Source organism: Rhyacophila brunnea, unplaced genomic scaffold (assembly GCF_057557595.1).
Source record: "Rhyacophila brunnea isolate RB1 unplaced genomic scaffold, BYU_Rbru_1.0 scaffold_7, whole genome shotgun sequence".
Lineage (NCBI taxonomy): Eukaryota > Metazoa > Arthropoda > Insecta > Trichoptera > Rhyacophilidae > Rhyacophila > Rhyacophila brunnea.
In genome coordinates this window covers 46,066,196-46,090,292 of record NW_028233339.1, presented here as the reverse complement: position 1 = coordinate 46,090,292, position 24,097 = coordinate 46,066,196, and the positions used below count along the sequence as shown (strand labels likewise).

The window sequence follows — 24,097 nt, the reverse complement described above, 5'->3', positions numbered from 1 at the left end:
CAACCAGGGGGACGAGATAAGTGACAAATATTATTGTCCTAAGTATTATAACAGTCGTGGGATTCCACCTTAAGTAAAAGGTTAGTAACAGGTAGGATTATATTTGATTAAAATATAAAAGCAGCGGTTGTATAATATTATCTAATGAAATTACAAATCTCCCAAATTCACTAGGTAGAATTCTTTTTTACAAAATGAAATTATCATTTTATAAAAATATATGTTTTCCTCAATAAACTAATATTTTTTATTAAGTCCTGTTTTTGACACTAGCATTCGTCTAACCGCGAACCACACTTGTAAACAAAGAAGGTGGAAGTGCAAGTAGGGATGGCACAACGAAAGAAAAAGTACTGATAAGTAGGTACCTACCCGGCTTCGGGATAGTATAAAAGAAAAGAATACCAGTGAAAAGGTTTTATAATGACAATAATTAAATCCCCAATCTCTTCTCACTGTTTAGGATTCCAAGTAGTAAACCAGCACAAAAGCACCGGGTAAGGAACATTAATACCATGGCTGATCGCAAGTTCGCAAGTAGGAAATCAAATCCCGAAGCAATGTTATGTTATTCATACAAATAGTATTGATAAAATCGGTGAAAATGTCTTGTATAATTTATACTATTTAAGAAACTTAATGTTAATATTGTGTACGTTCAATCTTGGAAATACATACATGGGTTAAATGGAGTAAATAATATTGTAATATAGATAATAACGTAGAAGTAAAACAGTTTTTTTTATTTATTTAAGAAAAGATAACAATCATAAAATTCGGCGTAGAAACAAGTGCCTGCCTGCACTTCCGTGGCACTGACTATTAGAAGCCATTCGCGTGCCAGAACGTCTAGCAGCTAGCTGGTTAAATGAACGAATTTAATATTTTTCTGATGTTCTTACGATTGCGTATGACAACAAAAATTGATTATTTATTATCGGTGAGCATTCGGCGATTCCCCCTGTGAAATGTGCAGGTACATACACTTCACTAACATAATTTTGTACATATGTACCGATAGACAATGTAATACAATGGTACACAGCCACAATGTTTAACCCGAAATAGTATTAGTTTTATTATGGCCAAATCGCAAATAACAGAAAGTATGTAAGAAAAAAAGCAGGCAGCTATTCGCATTTTATTTACTATAAATATTCAGTACTGTCAGCAGTAAATAACATAAACTATTATATGCAACAATGCAACCATACTAATGGTCGTCCTGTGATCGCTATAAAGTGGTGTAATACTGAGTTCGATAGTTTCACTATTTAGTTGAAACTCTGGTAGAACATAATATTATTACTAACAATTAATAAAACGCGATTAAAACTTTTATCCCAAGATATTAAATGTATAATTTGAATTTAACAGTCATTAGCAAATCGTTATAACTTCAGTGTTACGTGAAATTGAGAAGTCGACAAATTTTAATTACAGTTTTACTCCACATGCCTGAAATGCTGCACGGTGTTGTATTACAAATTACGGAGAAGGTAAGGTGAAAAAATCAAATACGATGTGTACCGTCAGCAGTAAATAACATAAACTATTATATGCAACAATGCAACCATACTAATGGTCGTCCTGTGATCGCTATAAAGTGGTGTAATACTGAGTTCGATAGTTTCACTATTTAGTTGAAACTCTGGTAGAACATAATATTATTACTAACAATTAATAAAACGCGATTAAAACTTTTATCCCAAGATATTAAATGTATAATTTGAATTTAACAGTCATTAGCAAATCGTTATAACTTCAGTGTTACGTGAAATTGAGAAGTCGACAAATTTTAATTACAGTTTTACTCCACATGCCTGAAATGCTGCACGGTGTTGTATTACAAATTACGGAGAAGGTAAGGTGAAAAAATCAAATACGATGTGTACCTATGCACAATTCTATTATACAATTCATGCGAAAAATGATCGTATTTAATGCAATTTACTGCAAAATGAAAATATTAATTGAGGAGAATTACATTTTATAAAATGATAATATAAATTACAATTTTAATTATTCAAGATGTTTTTTAAGTCGTTAGCTATTTTGGTTGGAACACCATTATCAAGATGCTTGTAGATAATATAAATTTATGGCAGCCACGTACGGTCTCACGGTAATGGTGTATCCAGCCACGATTTCGTCTAAAGTAATAATCTGCGTGTAGCCCTTATCTAATGCCGCCAAAGAGTGCGACACATCGTACCCTTGTGGCACAGCCTGAAGGGTTCCGTCGTCGTGGCCGGCCCTCTCTCACCCTTATCGTGCTACAAAAACGATCTACGCGCTGCAGGTCTGGCATGGCGGGAGGCGCAAGAGTTGGCGATGGATCGAGGGAAGTGGCGCGAACTTGTGCTTGCCCTATGCCCCAAGAAAATCGGGAACATATTTATGGTTTTTCATTTTAATTGAAAAGTGTGATGTATTTTTACGGATTGCCACCAACTGGAAATCATTCAAGTAACAATTCAACATTGATTACTAGATTGTTGAATTTATTAGATTTCGTTAAATTTAATGTGTGATTTTTCGAACAAAAAATTAAGAGCTTATAAATACTTTTTAATGTAACAATATTTTGGACCACCCGATATGTAGGTTGTAGGTACCTATTAAGAGAGTGCCTCTTCAAGTCTAAATTCGGCTCTGAACACTGGCTATTCAATTCTGAACTATCCCAAACGCCAAACCATAAAATGTGCAAATTTATAAAAAACTCAATACATTGGCAAATAATGTCACTTAGAATACTTATGAATTGATAAGATTAGACATGGAAATATTTTTTTCTTAAATTCAATATAATCATATGCATTTAGGTTTATACAGAAATGTTGGAAATTTCATAGAGAATCGATTGATGTAAAAAAAAAAACTTATTTCGAAAAATTGGCATTTCGTTGTTGAGTTTTTGTTATGATCGAATGGAACTAGTAAAAGTAAACGTTGGGCGCGGCAGTTCCTTGAGTAACGCCGTTCGGGAGAAATAAAAAAAAAAATGACACACGGATAAATTAGCATGTCCAGCGCTTCTTCCTGCCGGCATATCAGACTGACAAAGCGGCCGATAGCGACGCATAGATAGCGAGCAAGTACCGTCGGTGAGTATGTGTACGACGTAAGCCATGGTTTTGTGTCACATAATTAAAATGCGTATTCGCCGAGTGCCGCGTGCGTCGAAACTATAAATAAATTGATGCAACGTTGACACTGTCGACGGCTATTTAAAAAAAATATATTTTATCAAAGTCTGCATGTATGTACAGACAGTACAAGCAGCCATGTCGGTTTCCAGAAAATCGGAGACATCTGTATGTTAACGAGCATAGCTTTACATTTTATAATTAAATAATATAATACCATTGTAAGTAATGCAACCGAGTTTTCTTTAAACTTTTTGAGTTACAAAACTTATAAGGACAATGTTACTTCACACCCACATCCTAGTAAGTTAATTGTACGATTTGTTTATTGTATTAAATAAAATATTGAACAATTGCAGTGTTTGGCATATACGCCACACAATATACGACGAAACTCAAAATAATGCCGCAACAAAAACAATTCTTCATAAATATAGAAAAATATACTTGAGATTAGTAGACAATGAAAAAATTAAATGTTTAATTGAGAAGACCTCTCCTAGCTCCTTCCATTCTTTTCGGTTCCTAGTTCTTCGCTGCCACGTACATCCATCGAGCTTTATGAGTACCTATACGTATAATTAATTATGATACTATGTTTTCTTTTTCTAATAGCGCCCCCCTTTACGGATGTCGGCCACCATCAGGGTGATCTTTGCGCTATCATCTGCTGCAAGAAACAGTTCAGTGGAGCTGCATTCGTACCAATCACGGCGTTTGTTAAGAGCCACGAAATGCGGCGTCGACCTCTGCTACGTTTGCCACTGATATCAAACTATAAAACGAATATTATAATACATGTAGGTACTTATTAATAAATATTGTTTAAACTTTGTTGACACTTCAGCGAAGCTATTCTATACACAAGGCGGCTGTCGACGGTAGTATCATATTTATGTATTGAGGTATTAATTATAATTGATGCAATAAGTTAGCCGTCTAAACTGTCCATCTCGCTCTAAAAGTCAACACAGCCAAGAGGGGTTGTTAAAACATAGCACTTTTTGACAGTTTAGACCAGGGAACTGAAATACCTAACGGGTAAGGAGAAGCAGACAACGGATCCCGAGTAAGGAAGAATGCGGGATAAATTTAGACACGTGTCAAGATTGTCAAGAATACGTCGAATACTGACAACTGCTCTCGGTTTATGGTTTAATATTGGTGTATTTCACACTATTGCACGTCTATAATGTGTGATTCATTTTCGTAGGACACTCACAAATTAAAAACCCTGCATCAAAATTTACTGTATTGGTATAGTATATAGCCTATCGGAATTCTATTTATTATCTGTTCTGTGGTTTAGACGGTTAACTTATTGTAACACTTTAACCACCCCAATACATAAATATGATAAACTACCGTTGATAGCCGCCTTGTGTATGGAAAAGACCCATAGGAACATTAAATAATAAATTAAAGTATACTTAAAGACGTGACGAGACTGGGAACGGGAAAATATAACTACTTGTTGTCATGGAAGAACAGAGTTTTATTAATCGTCAAATAAATAAACAATCCATGTGAGCTTCAGTTAGGCTTTCTCATGAATCGATCAGATTCAGGTGAACATTAGTACAGCCATACACTGACAACGTGTTTCTTCTCGCTTGAAAAACTACAACACCAGACAGTACTGAGTCGAGTGGTGGCATCGCAGTATACAAGGGAAGACGTGTCACGTCACGATGACACCCGAAGGCGCCACGCGACGAATTTGTGTGTGGGGGCAAGTAGCGATACAATAACTAACTTGGATATGTGAACCTACTTCAAAACCAGTTATGATAAACCATTTAACGTAACTATCTTACTAAATACTGTAGTCAATATCGCTTAAAAATTATTCTTTGTCTACCCCGATACCATCGGATCTTTTGTTTCGATAGTATTAAACAGTCTTGGATATTTTAAATTCAAATGTAAATAAACAATCGAGTTATCAAATAGAACTAAAGATACTGAATCCACTCATTAATTTCAGTAAAATTCACGTGACGGTATCTGGAACATTACAACGGTAAAAAATGAACTATAGTCGAACAATAAATAATCATACTTTTAATGTGCATTTGAATTAGAATAACCCAGTGTATTTCAAACGTTTTCGTTTCATAGCGCCATATATGGGTAATACCAATTAGCAGGCATCAGTGCCGAAGGATGGAGATAGGCTTGGGGAGATCTGACAAAAATAGTACACGTAAAACTTTGTTAGATAATATAGACCATAAAGAAGATTTTTTAAACTTATATTTATTATGTTTGCTTTAGGCAGAGTATAATTGAAATTTAAAAACTAACCCATAGGTACAATTTGCAATTTCAATAACAAATAAGTACGACCGGCAAAGTTTTCATGTCGGATCTCCAGTCTACCTCCACCCTTCGCCACTAGTGGGAATCTTACTCAACAGTTTCTTGGATAAATTAAATCAAATTATACATTTAAAAATACCCCCGAAAACCCAGCTTAGTAAAGCTAAATCGTTGAAAATATGACCGATATTCTTCCTTGACCGATATGTAAAACTCAACCAGATTTAACGATCATAATAATATTATTACAGCTGGTAAAATCAGTTATTTTGCAACGTAACTACATAATAATATATTATGCCACCTTGCAGCATTAAAGAAAGCATTGTTTGAAATTGACGTCTATTTTAGAGCACTAGGTACTCGATCGTTCTTTTAATTTAATCTAGAGTAATTTATTTAAAGCATGCTCTTTTGATGCAAAAACGTTCACATAAAATACACACTGCAATTATTGCATTATGACCGCCATCCATCCAGCGGAATGAATCAAGATTGCATAACATTCTTAAAATTGCCGAACATTCAGCGGCACCCACTTAATTTTCGGATAACCAATAATATATATTTTTAAATCCCAATCCCAGTTTTACCTAAATGAATCGTGTGTTTCACTCAAAAGGGCCAAAATTTAAATCGTATCGCAAAAATAATAGTATTCGTAGAAAATGACCAACCAATAGGTAATGATGAATGCACAGCAAACAACGTTATACAAAACACCAAAATATATTATACAAAACGATCAATGAAACGTTGAAGTAGCTTTAATCTTAATAATTCAGCAATGTCGCGCATCACTACCTGCAGGGAAGGGCCCGTCTGTGTACGGCACGAGACCAGACTTTCGATCCCATTCACCCAACAGACAGGTAAGTAAGTAACTGGTTAGTACCCGGTGTCTATTATGCCGCGGCAAAGGTGAGCAGGCCGAGAGCGAAGAGGTCTCTGGCGGCGTGAATGGGAGAACGACCACTGGCGAGCGGTGCGTCGCAAACGCGACTAATCTGCACTCAACTCAGCAGCCATCGCCCGTCGAGACTCGAGATGCTCTCGCCAAGGTGTAGGGTTGCCAATGCGGCTATCAATCCATCGTTGACAAATTAATATACTCACCTTGTGATATAACGTTGCGTTATAACTATTTAATTATATATATATATATCTATGTACTGTATACTTCATTCGAATAGACGTCTTAATTAGTATCATCGTGAATTTTACTTTTTCTGCCCACACCGTAGCATTAAACAATTATAATAATTGTAACTTAATTTAAATATTAATACTATCGACTGACGGTACTTGATGGAATTTGAATTTAAATTCTAATGGATTCAAGTTCTGTACTATTCCATTTGAGTCGTTTTTTATACCTGCTCGAAGTAGGTACGAGGGTGGGTCAATAATTCCTTAGAAAAAAGCATTAAAACAGTTTTTATTTTTGTATTTTTTTTTATTTCTCAACATAATCTCCTTGGAGCTCAATACACTTGGTTAGACGTTTCTCAATTTTTTTAAACCGTCAGAAAAATAAGTTTTCGGAAGGTCCTCAAAATAAGCATTTGTCCGATCGATGACTTCTTCATTTGAAAAAAAACGTTGTCCACTTAGCCATTTTTTTAAGTTTGGGAAAAGGAAAAAGTCACTGGGGGCTAAATCTGGCGAATACGGTGGGTGGTCGACCAATTCGAACTTCAATTCTTCAATTTTAGCCATTGATCGTAAACATGTGTGAACACGGGCATTGTCCTGATGAAAGAGGATTTTTTTCCTGTTTAAATGAGGCCGTTTTTCTTCAATTTTGTTTTTTAGCTGGTCCAATAAAGATGCATAATAATCCCCTGTTATTGTTTTTCCTTTTTCCAAATAGTCAACGAAAATAATTCCACGTGCATCCCAAAATACAGTAGCCATAACCTTACCAGCTGATTTTACGGTTTTCGCCTTCTTTGGACATGGTTCGCCTTTCGCAATCCACTGCTTTGACTGTTCTTTCGTCTCGGGAGTATAGTGGTGTATCCATGTTTCATCTACAGTCACAAAGCGACGAAAAAATTCATCCGGATTGCGTTGCATGAGCGACAACAGGGCTTTAGAGGCCACCACCCTATTGCGTTTATTGTCGACTGTGAGCAAACGCGGCACCCATCTTGCAGAAATTTTTTTCATGCCCAATTTGTCATGTAAAATAGAAATGACGCTACCTTTTGAGATCCCTGTAACCTCAATTATCTCACTCAACTTTAATCTTCGGTCACTTAACACCATATCGTGGATTTTATTGATCATTTCTGGTGTAGTCACCTCTACAGGACGTCCTGAGCGTGGTTCATCCTTTGTTGATGTATGACCACGTTTCAATTCATTTAACCAGTTATAAATAGTTGCAAGTGAAGGAGCAGATATGCCGTGAACTAAATCCAACTCATTTTTTATTTCCTTTGCTGTTAACCCTTTTATATTAAAATGTTTAATAACAGCTCTAAACTCAATTTTCTCCATTTTTGTAAACAAGCAAATTTTTTTTTTAAATGTACGAAAATAAAAAACAACCCGACCAATCTGATTGAAACTTCGCAGCATACTGAATCGGTAGTGCCGCTGCATGAAAACAAACCGCTTACAGTACTAGTCGCGCCACCTGTCGGCTTTTCTAAGGACTTATTGACCCACCCTCGTATATAAGATTTTTTTCAACATCTTTGGTTTCATTAGATTATATTGGGAATCATCTTCAGAGATAGTATATAGCCCGGAATCAGAAACTTTGGATTGTATAATAATTATTATCCGTCGATTGTTTACTATTTATTAAGAATGAATGAACGGCACCCAATCAAGGCACTCAAAACCAAAATCGATAAGACAGTCAGAACATCTAAAGTGAGACGGCTGGGCTATACAGGAGATTCTACCCAGATGAAAGAAGTTAGAGCAGAGAGATTAAGAAATATGAAAATTAAGAGGGTCCTTTGTCCCATACGAAGTCTACCCGAATACGCTCCTACGAATGTCATTATTTCATAAACATACAAATAGGGATTAAGTGTTTGAAAAATTAACCTATCTTTCCCTCCACCACCCGCCTTGTCTCCACGCCCATTACGCAGGCATTCAATTCAATTTATTTTTTAATGTATTGTGGACATTACAAATTATAAGTTTAAGACGTTCACGGCATGAAACATTACAAACCGTTTATTATATACCGTTGTGTAACGAACGTTTGACGTCCTTCAAAGTTATGCTGAGTGTCCAAGGAGCATTTTCCCAATACCTTGGTTAGCGTGCACCAGTGTGCGTGATTTATATTTTGATAATATTACGGACAATCCTCAATGATAATATACCTACCTTCTCGCTCGCCGTAAAATGCCGCAAACTTTTTGAACGAAGAGAAATTAACTCTGCCTTCATTACGATAAGAGTCAATTTGCGAATCTACGTTCATTTAAAATACACCGTTATTATCGACCAGCAGATTTTATTATAAAAAATGCATATTGTTTGTAGGTACTTCTAAAATTAACCTTACCTACATTTCAATGAGGTGTTTTTATAAATGCTCGTCAGATGTCCTATTCTGAAAAACGTGTCCATTTTGGTGTTAGAGATAATGAATAGGAGGGTGTATCGTGTACCAATGATTCCAAAGGGTTTTTCCTTTCATAATGGGACACGTTTGTGGCAACCCTAATCCAACACCTCTTCAAATAGCCGCGTTGTATCGTTCGCACGGAAGCACGGGGCACAGGTATCTTTTGTGACATGCCCCTGTTTCCCCCACCCAGAACAGAACCATACAACAAAGTTCACATTCGCCCCAAATGCGCCTGCCAGTGCGGAAAAGGATGACACCGGTAAGCCTCCGCAAAAATGTCAACTCGGAAACACACCCAGGTACTCGAATATTATAACAGCTAAAGAAACACACCTGAGTTGGGCTGGTTTCGTAATGTACCAATGAAAGTTCTTTCCCTTTCCCCGAGATTCAAATAATATAAGCTTATCCGGATAGATCGCATTCTCCAGTGGCAAGTGAATAACAATGTAATAATTTAACGACTGTTTTATAATCTACTCTGGTTTCATTAATAAAATTAAAAAATAAAAGTAGCTTATTGTAAAATATTTAAATACACGTAGGTTACTTTACACAAGTGTCATATATATGTGAGTCATCCTAGGTAAAGTATATTATACCTACCTAGTTAATTCAATTAATACCTAACATACGTGTTTACGAGAGCGGAGACATTGAAGGCAAGGTTTGCAGGCATACTTGTGAAAATGTTGTATCTGCGATAAACTATAGTTAATATTAGTATGTGTTACAGACATGGCCCCCCTATCTATCGCTAGGGTTAAAAACAGACGCTCTACAGAAACGTTTTCCAAATGATATTCCAGGTAAAACTAAGGGTTTTAAATGTATCGATTTTTTGTATTTTTCAATAAATTTTTTTGTGTTATGAAGTTTTCTAATATCGACACATAATATTCCAAATTTGCATCACGCAATAACATATTTTAAAATGGTAATATTCTTAAAGCAAAATAGCGCCGCAGGCGACTTTTTACCATTAGAGCAAATTTGTGATGAGTGTTTATCTCACTTGATAATGTAGACGCGCCACGCGGGGCCCCCAGGCTAGAGCCCTGTCAGCCCCCCCTTGTGGGGGCCATGGTTACAGATACAGAAATAATATTATTGGTGCCGGATTTTTTACACTTTTGGTTGGTTTATGCTTCAATTGATTGTGAAAAAGAGGCATCGATTTAAGATTTTCATACTTTCTGATGAAGCGGACCGCCTCATTTGTTTCATGGAAAATCGTCGAGGTTATTATAGTCATTTATTCATATCATTCTCTGGGATCAACGATCAACGCATTGAACAAACAACACGTTAATTACAATCGTAGCAGGTTTCAAGCTAGCGATTTAGGGGCTTTAAGGAGAGCATTCTGTTGGTCTCACATGGTTTCTTTTCACCACCCTTCCGAATACACCGTGGCTGTCAGTAAGCATTGGCAGCAAAATTTATATTCATGAACTTCACGAGAAATTTTATTTAAAGATCCATACACTGTATTATATTACTAGGATTGCGTTCCAGTTCAATACCAGTTTAGATTATGTTGAGAGTTCTACAGAGAATTCCAGGAAGGGATACCTGGACAAATTCTTACATAGTGCGAAACACTTAACACGTCCCTGTCGGTGACAATATTGTGGTAATTTTGAACAGGTAATATTAATTATTACATGTGTTTGGAATAGCAGGTAGTCCAGACCGTTATTAACTCAATATTATTATCATTTTCATTATGATCAATAAACAACTTGGATTATTACATTACAATAGATACTAATTACTAATTAGATACCTGTCGCATACCTAGTGGAAATTTCAGGACACCCGTGAAATAATATTAAATCAACGCCTATTCACTTCCCACATACATATTATTTATTTAGGGACGTTATCAGTACCTAATAATAATTATCATAGAATATTTTTTTAGAATACACCTATTATCATTGGGAAAGTTCCGATAGTGAGAAACACTGATAGTGAAATATTTTGTTGGACTTTCCGATAAGGAATTACGGGTCGACATGACAAAAATAAGATGATTTCTTTACAGATCGCAATGATCATTAAATATATTCAGGTAGGTACCGTCGTCCGTTTATATCAACATTTAAAATAACTATAGTTGCATTGTTTGACATTTATAAAAAAAACTCATAAAAACGAAGCCGCTAATTGCACAATAAAAAATACATATTTTTAAGACAATAATCTGTTCAGTATCTGAAATCACCGGTAGTCTTGCTTCGTGACGTTTATTTTTTCGTTTAGTTTTTTTGTTTTAAATCAAAAACGTTAGGCGAAGGCAATAATTGAACAATTACATAAGATAAAGATGTACATAGCAGTCACTTTTTACTACACCGTCCTTCAATTGTTTTGATGACATATTTATTGAATACTAGCACTAGGCATTAAAGTATGTAGGTACAACCTTATGAAGGTGGAATCTGAATTATACATGGGATCATGAAATTCCATTGCGGATTAATTTGTAGCAACATTCACGCCGCAGTGAGATAAAAAAATGTCTTGAATTATTACAAGCCTATAAAAGTTAAAATTGTATCGAAAATGACATAAATGAGGCGTGCGGTGACTTTTAGTTGTAGGGATGATGTTTGAAAAATACATACTGTATTACTCACCCAATTACAACTATGGAACCATATTACTCATTAGAGGAATTATAGCTAAGTCAAATTAATCATAGAATAGCTCAATAAATACACAATACCACATTATCGATTATTTTAGCCATGTTCCGCATTTACAGCATCTATGGACTAAACGTCATTGGTGCGAAGTAGTCAAAACAGACCGCCAGTTTCTTTTACAAACGACGCCATCAAAGCAGAGAAGATTTTTCTATGTTTCTTTTCTTGGTCGTTCCTTCATGGCTGAAAATCGTGACCATCTTAGTTAGAATTATCTTTTGAGCGACCAAGACTTTGCACCCGTCTTTCTATGTTTACCTATCATAATAATGTCAGTTGAGACTTGAAACAGAAGAGCATCTCTCGTCGATCCGACTAACCATAGCCACTTCGTATTTACGAGGAATAATTCATCAGCTTCCAAAGTTTGTGGCGTCTTCAGGCGAGCCAGGCCCTTCTTCTCTTGCTTGACCGTAATAGATTAAATCATAATAGGAAACACGCACACTCTAGTGGGCAGTGACATCCCGTGGGGGTAGGCAGGTGATGCGTTGCATAAGGGAGGCGAATGAAGGAACGAATATAAATATTACAACTTTTGAGAGCAGTAGCGGTTTTCAATAAAGCAGATAATGTTGTGGTAAAGAAACTATCAACATCTTAGTTTAAAAATAAATTTAAGCATAAAAAATCCTCACAACATAATTATTGTTGTATTATAATGGCGGTTTATCGCATAAGGGGGTGCCTCCACTGTAGCAAGTTGGTTACTTACCAATTCAACCATACCGTTAAAATAATATTTTCATTCTATCAAGTTATAGTCCAAACCCTTTGTTAGTTTGTTACCCGTAAGATGTTAAGATACGATTTACCTATCAAATATAATCTATACCTAGATACAAGTTTAAATATACCCATGGAACAGATCCACTTTATAATAAACCGGTATGTATATGCGAGAAATGACGACATAAGTCGGGTTAGTGTCAGCGTTACCAATTTAGCGTTTTCCTTGCCGGATCGCGATACACGTCTAGCTTGTAAAAAAATGCATCTGACTTGTGGCGTTTTTACTAGCATTTTTTGATGCCTCCAACTGCTTCAAATGTGCTGAAAGTACGCTAGATATTTAGTTTATTTATTTTCATGCGCATCAACTTCCTGAATATCAGATACCTACCTACTTAATGCTGGTACTCGTAGGTCGGTACCTATTTTAGTAGCGTGAGATATAAAACAACATAATTTAACACGTTGAAACGATAGGAGCCTCGTAGTGAAATGGTATCTTAATATAATTGAATGTGACATCGGTTTGACGATTATCGGTATGACGTGACACGAAACATAAACGGCGTTGACACAATACAGGCATTTGTTGTCAATTTTGAAACGTGTTTGTTAAAATGTGTGGTTTTTACATGTATAGAGATTTTTGCACTTTCTTTGATACGCGAAAGAAAAAGTATTGATTTCTTTCTTGGTAGAATAAATAAATTTACTCTCACAAAATCTAGCGTTTTTTCCTGCCAAAAACTTTGTGTTCTTACCCCGTCTGACAAGTTTTTATCAACGGCAGTTGGCAACACTGGTTAGTGTTAGCGTACGGTTCAGTTGTGAAATAATAGTATTATTATTTGCAAAGCAGACGTTACTCCATCATAATACATTAAATAACATGGCGAGAGATTTAGTGTAGATTGGCAAACACCACTGTATTATAATAGTAGGTAACCATGCATCGCGGCGCAGACACGGTTTGGTTTCCTTATCAACTTCTGCCCGCTGACACTTCGCTATCTCTACCGGGAGGGCGGCCTCTCACTCTCTATCCGTTTTTATATCGCACGCATACTTGGTGCCGAATCAGTGCGAAACAAGTTACAATCGATTCGATAGACCGGCTGGCGTAAAAGATAATTTGACTGTCTCAAAGCCGGGGAAAGTTTAAAGTTATTCAGAACGAAGTCCTCTGTTCGCCGCGGCCAATTCGTCACTGACGATCTACCAGTGGCGAAGATATCGTAAACAAAATCAATTAATAATAATTACACACAGTGAACAATGTATTTTAAAACATCTGAAGTTTTATTTAATTTTAATTTAATCTACCTAAATGAATCCTACTTTTGGCCACGGCTAAATCTTATCAGTAAATACATCAGTGGCGAAAGGTGGATGTTGGCTGTTAGGATTCGACATATATAGTGCACACTAAACTTTGTCAGTCATACTTGTTTTCATTTAATTAAAATACAATTTGCCGTAATGGTGCCCTTAGTTTTTAAAATTCGATTAAACCCTGCCTAAACTAAATGATAATAGTTTGGGTTTGCTTTTGGCAATCCGACAAAATAGTGCACACTTTTTCATTCATATTTATTTGTTTTCGTTGAATCAAGAATACAAGAATTAAAGATGGCGTTGGTTAGTTTTTGCAAATTCATTAAAAGCTTAACCTAACCTAACCTAACCTAACCAAATCATTGTGGATAAAAATATTCTTCTATCTACAAAGTATCTAAAATTATGAGTGGTTCAATGCAGCGCCATCTTTAGATTAATAAAGCCTGTGCATAACTTTTTGCACAACGAACGGGTGGTCCAATTTTCAGCTGTCAAAATCAGATCCCAGATTGCTTGACATATTGATTCGCCCTTTCTCGTTTCAAATTGAATTATAAAAAATCTTCAATCAAATATATATTAACTATCAGCGATATTAATAAATAATATACATTCCTGTTATTCATCAGCACTGTCAAAGTCAGACTAGTCCTCCACACGCAAAAACCAGTGGTAATATCGATTTCCAAAGAATATGTAGCATTTCATTAATTGTAGAAGGTGTGTTCATGCTAGTGTATTATATTTATCATATAACTTATCCATCTATTCAAATCAAACCATTCCCTGTGTGAACATGACAGACGCGTCAGCATGAGCACCCTATAGATAGAACAATGACAGTTCATACATATACAACAAAGGGAGTGGCGGAAAAAGTAGGACCAGTCGTTGTGAATGTATCGGCTTTCTACTTGAGTCGGCAATGTTCAATGGCATAATTTGAAATATTTTTGACTATTATCTACTATGGCTTAGATTAGGCAAGGTTTAATTGAATTGCAAACACTAACAAACACTACCTACATATTGGATCTTAGCTCAAAGAAAAAAAAGTTTGACTGACAAAGTTTAGTGGTCACTATTTATGTTGGATCCTAACAGCCTACCTGCACACTTCGCCACTGAAACCCATAGCCGTGGGAAAGACTGTATTTTGGATGCAGGTCAACGATTATTATAATAAACGATATAAATATTAATATGTAGGTACTTACACAGAAAGTGTGAAAAAAATTTAGAATCTACAAAATAATATAAAATCTATCAAAACAAAATAAATACATGTACTTAATAATTGCGAATTAATACCGGGCAATGACAGTATAATACAAAAAAATGCATTGTTATTATTGAAGTATGTATTCGTGTTTATGCAGTAGCCACTTGGAACCGATAAGAAATTTCTGTTGATAATTTACGACGCAGATAAACATACATATCATCCACATTGTAACGATATAATAGGTATGAACCTATATTAATACAAATCACATACTTAGGTACTCAGTGTTGCCATTTTTTTCTAAGCTGATTATAATACAAAGATGAAAACATTATACCTAAGTAGTATTTCAAAAAAAAAAAAAAAAACAACAGTACAGGAACATTCTTCAAAATTATAATAGGTAGGTCAATGTACTTTAATTATTATAGTACGGTTGGCAACACCAACAGTACAGTAATCTACCTACTATTCGTCTTATAACACTAATAAAGGTACCTAACCAAGATAGGTACCTACGTTCTAAAATCTAATTGCCTAAGAAAAATATAGAAATCTTCTTTGATGTTTTTAGCAGTAGAAAATCGACATCTTCTCATACAGTAGAACGATATAGGTACATAATAAACAATATTTTTTTTTTTTTAGAATTATTAATAACCATATCCTTGCTTTTTCGTACAAGGTGGTTGTTAGTAATTTTGAACAATCACAAACACCCAGGGCTTTGAGAAAAACACATAAATGTTTTTGTCATGACCGGGAATCGAACCCAGGAACTCTAGGGTGGAAGGCGAGCGCCTTACCCACTGCACCACGAGAGCCGCCTAATAAACAATATTATGAACATTTCCACTACATATGAACAATTCATTGATTCGACAGGAAAATTCACTTTACTGTATCGATGATCTACCTACCTAGGATAGCTTTTTTTAAATATATTTTTTCTGGTTAGTATAAGTAGGCAGAATAGATATAGATTCGGTTCGATTAGGCGAATTCACACTACTGCGACGAAAGGGGTTTTATTAAAAATATATATATACTTAAAGAAACTTATAAGTTTAATTTCATAATTTGGTACATAAAAATAAAACATTAAATAAGTAAGTTCGTATTTTATGAGAAGTTTGATGCCCCTTTGAGAAATTTAGCCTGTGCGATATGCCGCCGCGAGTGTAAAAAATACGAGTTCCACTGAGAGGACAACTTATTATGTTTGCAATTAAAACTCTCAGATGGTGAAAAATACGTCAAAGATTTTGGAATTTTTTACAAATAGCTTCGCGGGCTACTGGGCTACCGCTGAACTTGAAAAGCATTGTTTACCAATGTAAGAAGTCGGATGATTATTGTATTGTGAGGAAATTATACCTCGGCCTGCAGCAAAAATTAATAATTATACCTATCTTATATCAGTTGAATTACAAAAAAACGTCAGTTTTATTGTTTAATATAAACTATTTAAAGAAAGCAATTGGCAGCTGATAACATTGCATTTTTCACAATAAGTAGAGTAGGTATATTATTATTATTTTAACTCATTTCATTGAATGTTTTTTTGATGTCCTAATTTACCTAATACAATTATTGAAGTACCTAGGTACATGCATTAAAAATTATGCATCGGTACCTATATTACCTAAGAATGTTGTTTGTAAATTAATATAATATAAAATGTATTTACTTAATAAATATATAGTTGCAATAAAATTATGATATTTGAATTTGTCTATATTCCCATATTTGATCACAACATAATGTATCTAAAAGATCAGATAAGAATTCATCAAATGCCAGATATGTATGTACATAGGTATGTGCGTGGATTTCTTTGTCTCTAATGATACGTGGGTATTATTAATAGATCACTAGGTAAAAAGCAAATAAAATTGTTAAAACTGCGTTAATTTTTAAATACTTACAATAATGCAAAATATAATATTATGGATTGTCATATTCGAGGATCGTTTTTGTAAACATCGTTTGAAATACGATATATTTGAAACTAAAGATACCGAGGTGTTGTTTTACCGGTTGACTTTGTTGCGTGTATTATAAAAGAAACTAATGCACCGTAATTCGTTTCGATTGTATTGCACAGGTAAGCGAAAAATACATTATGAAAATCATCACTTCACTTGACTGGCTTACTTCGACATTCCAAATTCCACGACAATTCCGTAAATTTAGCCAAGAGAAGTGCGGAGAGAGGAGAGAGAGGCGGCTATAGAGAGCGGTCCGGCAACGTCGCCAGGTGTACGCGCCGGACTGTTTTTAAACTGACTATTCTGACGACATATAAATTGACAGTTGATGGTTGATGCGATCCTGCATAATTACGACTCACACACGGCCCGACCCACCGAAAGACGTCCACTCCAATACAATAACACAAATTATTAAAGCATTAGGCATCGGCGGAGAAGCGTCAACGACCCGCCGCGGCAATGCTAAATCTAATACACGGCAGATAAGATAATGGAAACGATCGAGGACCTTTCGCTGCGAATTAACCGAAACATTCTGACGAAACATTCCTCGATGAAATTTCACTTCCACCGCGCGACATCCTAACGTCGCGAGAGTAGCGGTTCTAGTTCCGACCAGGTGAAGTGAGCCAACAGAAATGACCTCTATAAGCTGTAGGCATAATATGGCCATACTTGACAAATGCTTTGACATATCCGAAACGTAAGTACGTTAGCAGCCACTGTGAACACTTTCCGCTTGGAAAATTACACTATATTGCACGCAAACGGCACAATGCTCCCTGAGATTAGGTATTCTGACAGAAATCTAAACGTTTCGTCAAACTAGGGCACCGTTCTCAAAAGGTGAGATTTGCGTACAGTGAAATGATATTAGGGACTCGGCCTTCCCGCATGACACCAGGCGACAGTTAACGTATCACAAATAATATAAAGTACGCATTAGCTTCCATTCAGAATGGTATGAGCGGAAAACGAAAACGCACGGGAAAGAACGGTACTGTATTTCGAAATACGTACGTAAGTCAGTTATTCTTCGATGTAAAAGTAACTTACCAAGGCGAAGAAGTTTGTGTGGCAGTCCTCCAAACTAGCACCGTTAGTTGGGTGGTTTTGATGCGTCATGGTAGTCCTAAACACTTCATTTTCATTTCACAACACTTAACACGGTTATTAATAAAAGTAAACCACTTAAATTTTTGAAATTATCGCGAACATCCAGAGGAGTTTTCACCTTTCAATGGCGACTGGAAAATGGCGGATAGGAAACAACAAGCCAAGCCGATAGTGCTGCCGATACGCGGTAGAAAGTGGAATTTTTCACGACTACGACGACAAGGTAAGACATACGTACGCTGTTCGTGTCGCGTTATTTTCATACTATAGACAGAGAGAGATAACAAAATTTACTAATTACTATTGACACTGCAATGAAGTTTCTACATATCACCACCATTCTTGCCCTTGCGACACCAGAGACAATCAATCATGGCGAATGTTTTGAAACGGCTTAGTTCTGTCAGTTTTCTTCTTTCTAGAAATGTAAGTTTATAGATTATGTTGCCTATGAAACACCTCTATTCAAAAAATGATAAATTAATAAATATTTTTCACTTTATTTCCAAAGGTAACCGTCCGACTATGTGCAAATAAACACAGTAAGGTTGTTGTAAAAGGTCGTGGTAAAAACGACCTCAAACCTGGTCAACACGTTAAATTTGAACCAACACGTGTATCAATTGCATCAAAGGGGTACGGATTTTACAAATAATAACTATATTATTATTCCTTGATAATTAATTGTCATTAAGATATCCGCCGTAACATGTACTATAGCATAATTTATACTCCCATTCAGCAAAATGAAATTTGACTGAAAGTTAATTAGCCGACAAGACTCGATTTATTAATAGTTTTATTTATTATTAAGTATTACTTACTAATTTCAGATTTTTAAGATCTCTGAAGCCTTACGATCCCCCAGCAAATGTCAGCGGTATTTTGTCAAGCATTTTTGCGAAGTTTGGAGTGAGTGAAGATCCTGAGACATCAATTATTGAAGATGCTGCTGTAAGGTTTTCACTATTGAATGATTGCCACAGTGAATTTCATCACGGTGTACCAAACTCAATCTTACATACTATTGAAACAGTGGGTGAGTTGCGTTTGTTGAGAATATTTTGTTTCCTCAATCTATATTCTTTTCAGAAGTCCATTTGTTGAAGAATACGATCCTTACTAGACGGAACCTATATACACATATTATGAAAGTGGCCACCATGAGCTTTCTTATCGGAAAGAGATGACCGTATACTATACGGGCAAAATTCATGAATTCAAGAATGAAAACCTAACAAATAATCCAGTATATCGGCTTTTTGAAAATTTGTTTGCTGCTGACATCCTGTAAAGTGTAAACCGATAAGAACCGTGTTGTATTTAGACATGAATTTTATATCAGTACTATACGACCTAAAGAGATTGGACGATCTTTAATATACGGCCATATATTTCCGATACATCATTTCACGGTGAAGTGTGATGCGGCAAACTGCATGCTTACAAGTTTCCGGACACGATGAAAGTCATGCTCGAAAAAAGAACTTTCGATATATTCATGCATTTTTTGTTCACTAGACCCATCACAGAACGTATGCTCTCTCATCACTTTCAAAGTTGAAGTTGAAGACGAAAGCGAATAATTGTAGACGTAGCTTGTTAGACTAATGCGTAAATTAGCCACAAGTTGCTTTACAAAACTTATTAATTTGTAGTAAACTTCACACTATTATCGTCTGGCATTTGTCAAAAATCCGATTTCAACATAGTTAATTTATGATTCTCTTCAAAAGTGTAAAAACTGCGTGATATCATCGTGATAATTAGATAGGACGGACATGGCTTAATTGGTATAGCACATTGGCACGAATCCAGTGAACGTGGGTTTGTGTGTAGTTAGTATTTGAGAGATTTTTTAAATTATGTATGTTCAATAAAGAATGTTACACTCTCAAATCTTCTGAATTATTCACTGAATAAAAAAAAGTTTATTAATTAAATATGCAGCGAATTCCAAGATAAACCCTAAAAATTGCATTTATTGCAAATGTATGTTATTATTTTATTAAATATTACATACATGACCATTTCCGGACACGTTGTGTACTGGAACCAATCCATTTACAAAATTACACTTTTAAACAAATTAACTGTGTTATCTAGTATTATGAAAATGTAGCCTTATGGTACGTTTACATCTGACACTTATACCGTTATACTTATTTTATGTGTCTGACATAAAATATCACTTACTGTTTACACCTGCAGGGATCTGATATAAAATTCTCGTATACTTCTCGTTGAAATAAAGTCTCGACACTTTATTCAATGGCAACATTGGAATAAATATATGCGGTGTTTACATATAGCATTGTAAATTATTCGGACATTTATTTCGTATACTTCTCAAAAACGTTGTCAGTTGTATTCTCTTATCAATATTTTTTGATAAAGAGAATATCGAAACAGGTGAAATAGAAAATGGAAGTTGGCGAAATGAGGAATCAACACATAACCTTTTACCTCTAGAACAGCAAGGAAGTAATAATAAATTATTCCTTGGATGCAAAAGATGTACGAGAAGAATTTTGAGAATATTTTGACAGTTCTCAAGGAGAGTTATCTTGGCAATATAAAATATTATATGTACTTACTACATATAAAATTTAAGAAAAACTAATGAATTAGGTATAGTTTTTGAAATCGATAGTTTTACATACCTACCTACCCACTTAAATTAACTTTAAAATGTGAAGTCGATAAAAGTGCACTATTTGGAACGGCCCTCAAAAATCAATCATTTTGATGAGTCCACTTGGAGAAACTATATTTCTACGTGAAATTGATGCTTATTCCTTATGAATTGAGTATATTTATAAAGCGCCAAAATGTCATTCTATCCATATATCTAGTGTTTATAGCAGTTACTTTTAAAAAAGTTGATTTTTGAGGGCCGTTCCGAATACTTAGTGCACTTTTACCGTGAAGTCTAATAATATTAAATAATATCACTCATCATGGATAATAATTTATTGCATACTGTTTCCGTAATAATATCAACTTCACCAGCAGTCAAACTACGAATAATGTGTCAGATGCTTGACATAAAAGTAAACGGCAGCTCAACTTCGATGATATATCGCTGCAAGTTTGGACTTGTCGTATACGCGGTGTTTACATTTGCGTATATAAGTAGTTAGAATAAATGACAGGTGAGTATCGACACACGCAAAATAAGTGGCTGATACAAATATAATTACTGTTTACACTAAGTGAATATGGTGTCATACATAAATATGACAATATAAGTGTCAAATGTAAATGTACCATTAGAAAGAACTATTTATTGTCACATATCAACAGCAACAACACATCAATTTTATACAATAACAAAAACAGTAGTCCGTACGACTATAGAATTAAAATATCATGTATCACTAGAGACTTTCACGGGTGGTTCTTATCGTATTTGGTTTTTGAGTTGTCACCGTGTGGTTACATTATTATTTCTTTGACGTTTTGGGGGTCGTCGCAGATGCAATTCTCAAGAGATCATAAAATATTAAAGTGTACTGTTCAATAGTTCAACTGTTCACTTCAATACATTAGCCCAATATGTCAAGAAAGACAAATGAGAAATGTACGTTGACAACCCGAAATAGAAATCTCACCAGTATCTCATTTTCGTCAAAACATGAACACAAGAAATATTACCCAGGAAACACGAAATTATTAATTGAGTCAGAACACCCAAAGCAAAAGACAAAATGTTCAAATCTCACTCGATTAAAAGTTTCCTGTATGTATTTCAATAAAAATGTATTGCATTTTAAAAATCTTCTGTTTATTGTCATGAATAAAAAAAAAAATGCCGTTCTTGGTGTATCTATAACGTGTTTTACATTTTAGGTGATCTGCTAGATTTCTATAACACACCAATTAATGTAACCGTGCCTCTGGATAGAATGAAGTCCATTGAACTGCCGAAGAATCTACACATTCAGTACGAATATCATCGTTTCCATCCAGGTAATTTAATAAACAAAATATTGATCGATCCCAAAACACACTTGTGTCGTCAAATTTATACAGTCCTGAAGGGCTCAGCTAGTGGTTGCTCGTGAGATCGTTATGTTGGCATCCTATTGCAGTCGCGAAGGGTGTCCGTTGAAGGTAGGTAAGCTGTGGTAGATAACTGGAAAAAAATCTTAGGACAGCCATATTTACAGTACTTGAATTTGAATTTCATATTCAATATTTTACTGAACAAAAAATATTATTTTACATTTTTATAATAGATATTACATTAAAAAAAAGACAACACGCACTAAGATAAATATTAAAGAAAGGTAATACCTAACCGTGGATTCAAACCTGGGATAAAAAGTTGTGATATCACAGCAGTCAGGCGTTTAGACCGTAAGACGGTTTCGGTATCGAGCAAGTGTGTCAAAATGAAAGTATAATTTTACAAACATTGTGTGGACTGGAGGGCCAATTAGGGTTAAATTCCTAAAGCCTCAGGTCACATGATAGTATGACACTTGTTTTGACATTGTGTGTCTCTTATAATAGCTACATACCTACGTAAGTGCCAGCAGTCAAATAATACATACCTACAGACAGGTATTGGCAAATTACATCATTTTTGTAGAATATAAATTAATGAAGTTATTATTTAACTACGATGGCCGCGCTGGTTAAGCGTCTGCCTATAATATCGTGGGTCTCAGGTTCGAATCTTGGGTCTGGCAAGTACACATAGAGTTTTTCAATTTGTGTGTAAAGCTTCAATTGCATTGAGCTTCTTTACGAGCTGTTTGTTGGCGAATTTATAATCTGCCTGTAAAGTCGCCCAGTGTAATCATCGAACATATTAGCTTGTTCGATGACTACACTATGCGACTTTACAGGCAGATTATAAATTCACCAACAAACAGCTCGTAAAGAAGCTCAATGTAATTGACGCTTTAGTCAATTTTTGACATGGCTTGGATTAGGCAGGATTCAGTTGAATTTTAAAAACTAACAAACACTACACATTGTACCTAGTCTTAGTTCAATGAAAACAAATAATATGTATGTCTGACGACAAAGACCATTTCACTATTTATGTCGAATCTTAACAGCCTACCTTCGTCATTGTGATGGGTTAGAATGTGAAATTATGACATATTTAATTTGTATTGATTATAATATAAACTATTTTTTTCAGAATAGAATTTTTAAATCTCGATAGAGCATTATTTAAATAACTTTTTATAATGCGAAAATTATTTTTCTTTGAACTGACATCAATTTTAAATTCACATCACAATTCTTAATATCCGATTCTTAAATTCTATTCACATTATAAAAATGGTAATTATTCATGATTTCAGAAACAGACACAATGTTTGGGGGAGTTTCTGCGTTTCCGAAGTCTTCAACTATTGTCACAGGCTTGAAGTACAGGAAGAAATATAAGGGTTACACAGCAAAGACATCGTGGCTTTAAAATACTGAATAGTCAAAGTAGTGTAAAATTTTTATGTAGTTTTTGTGTAAATAAATAATAAATAAAACATTCATAGTACATACTGTATTTATTTATTATTTCTTTGTATACATTATCCACAATAAATTAAGTATAACTTATGTTATAATGTTACAATAATGTTTATTTATTTTGGCTTTGAGGAACAACTTTCATTAGTATTGAAACTGAAACAAAGTTTGGCTTTTGATGTTATTTGACACTTCTTAAATTGATAGTTGTTGGATCACAAAAAAAATACTAAAAGATCACATTTAATAGGTACCTAAGGTGTTTTCATTGGAATGTCCTAGTCGAGTTTTAATAAGCCATGCTCATTGAAACTAAAATAATACATATTCATTTTTTTTAATGTTGGAATTATCGTCAGGGAACTAAAAAGAAACGTTAATGAATTGTCTTCGAACTGATAAGATAAATA

The 24,097-nt window shown here is 34.9% G+C and overlaps 2 protein-coding genes across 5 annotated transcripts in view; one reads left to right on the top strand and one right to left on the bottom strand.

The window, feature by feature from the left end:
- skd (mediator complex subunit skuld) overlaps window positions 1-18,354 on the bottom strand; it is a 222,147-nt gene extending 203,793 nt beyond the window's left edge. For 3 of the 4 annotated variants that reach the window (XM_085958365.1, XM_085958366.1, XM_085958367.1), the window contains exon 1: window positions 18,138-18,344. In XM_085958365.1, coding sequence (XP_085814491.1) covers window positions 18,138-18,206 — 69 coding nt within the window. In that variant the 5' untranslated portion in view covers window positions 18,207-18,344. Of the gene's footprint in view, window positions 1-18,137 lie in introns of all 4 variants that reach the window. The other variant, XM_085958364.1, reaches the window with a different exon arrangement.
- A 211-nt stretch (window positions 18,355-18,565) lies between these two features.
- Window positions 18,566-23,724, top strand: mRpL50 (mitochondrial ribosomal protein L50). Its single transcript, XM_085958362.1, has 5 exons — window positions 18,566-18,623; window positions 18,709-18,833; window positions 19,031-19,236; window positions 22,050-22,169; window positions 23,522-23,724. The coding sequence occupies exons 1-5, from the start codon at window positions 18,570-18,572 to the stop codon at window positions 23,635-23,637; spliced, it is 621 nt and encodes a 206-aa protein (XP_085814488.1). The 5' UTR covers window positions 18,566-18,569; the 3' UTR covers window positions 23,638-23,724.
- The last annotated feature ends 373 nt before the right edge of the window (window positions 23,725-24,097 follow it).

Excerpts from the sequence above, each read along its gene's own strand:
- mRpL50 (XM_085958362.1), top strand. The coding sequence starts at position 18,570 with ATGGCGAATGTTTTGAAACGGCTTAGTTCTGTCAGTTTTCTTCTTTCT. Across the intron at positions 18,624-18,708 it reads GTTTTCTTCTTTCTAGAAAT|GTAACCGTCCGACTATGTGC; the intron begins GTAAGTTTATAG and ends TTATTTCCAAAG. Across the intron at positions 18,834-19,030 it reads GTATCAATTGCATCAAAGGG|ATTTTTAAGATCTCTGAAGC; the intron begins GTACGGATTTTA and ends TACTAATTTCAG.